This window comes from Seriola lalandi, unplaced genomic scaffold (assembly GCF_002814215.2).
Source record: "Seriola lalandi dorsalis isolate HSWRI2012SDOR001 ecotype SW California unplaced genomic scaffold, Sedor1 jcf7180002049803, whole genome shotgun sequence".
Lineage (NCBI taxonomy): Eukaryota > Metazoa > Chordata > Actinopteri > Carangiformes > Carangidae > Seriola > Seriola lalandi.
Window position 1 is genome coordinate 2,938 of NW_019520356.1, and position 827 is coordinate 3,764.

General features: G+C 53.3%; 1 protein-coding gene across 1 annotated transcript in view; it reads left to right on the plus strand.

The window, feature by feature from the left end:
- Positions 1-821, plus strand: part of LOC111649012 (amino acid transporter heavy chain SLC3A2-like) — a gene marked incomplete at its 5' end in the record, with an annotated part of 2,946 nt that extends 2,125 nt beyond the window's left edge. Inside the window, one exon of the mRNA XM_023398750.2 lies at positions 78-821. Within this exon, the coding sequence (XP_023254518.2) occupies positions 78-428 (351 nt within the window). The remainder of the gene's footprint in view (positions 1-77) is intronic.
- Positions 822-827: the final 6 nt, after the last annotated feature.

An 827-nucleotide genomic window follows, 5' to 3' on the forward strand; every position in this document is an offset into this window, starting at 1 on the left:
ACTGAGTCGTGGCAGAAGCAGTATGAGTAGCAGCTGTAGTAGTGGTGGTAAAGTGTGTATTGATGATCTGTCTGCAGGAGGAGAGGGCGGAGCGTCTCTCCTGTCGCAGATTTTTCCGCAGCGTGAGCGAGCTGCGAGGTAAAGAACGCTCCCTGATGTTCGGAGACTTCGTGCTCCTCTCTAACTCCTCCTCCTCCCTGGCGTACCTGCGGGTCTGGGATCAGAGCACGCGTTACGTGGCCGCTTTCAACTGGGCGGCGGAGGAGGCGGCGGTGCTGCAGCTGAGCGATGCGGCCCTGCCGCGGCAGGCCGCGGTGGTCATCAGCACCAACAGCAGCGCCCTGCCTGCGGACAGCAGCGTGGACCTGATGAACCTGTACCTCGGCCCCGGACAGGCCGCGCTCCTCAAGTTTCCCTACACTGGATAGAGCAGAGGTTGATTCACGCTTATCTGGTGTCAGTTAGTACCTCCAGACAAAATGGCGATTAAAGGTCCGTGTAGACTGGATTAAAGTGACAGGATACTCGTCCTGCTCTGCCCTTTTAGATTCAGTGTGACTTCACTTCCTGATATCACTATCTCACATGTCCCTCCAGAGTCAAGCTCCAGAAATCAGAGAAAAAAGATGCTCCTTCTACCTGCAGAACCTCGTAGAGAATCGTGTTTCCTTCAGTATCACAGTGACAGTCTGAACATCATCGTACTCTGCAGACAGGAGCTGATCACAGCTGATTCTGCTGCTTTAATGGAAGCAGTTTTCCATAATGTAAACAAAGAGTAAAACACAGGCAATGTGAAGTGACATAACACCACCAGTCCAGTCCAG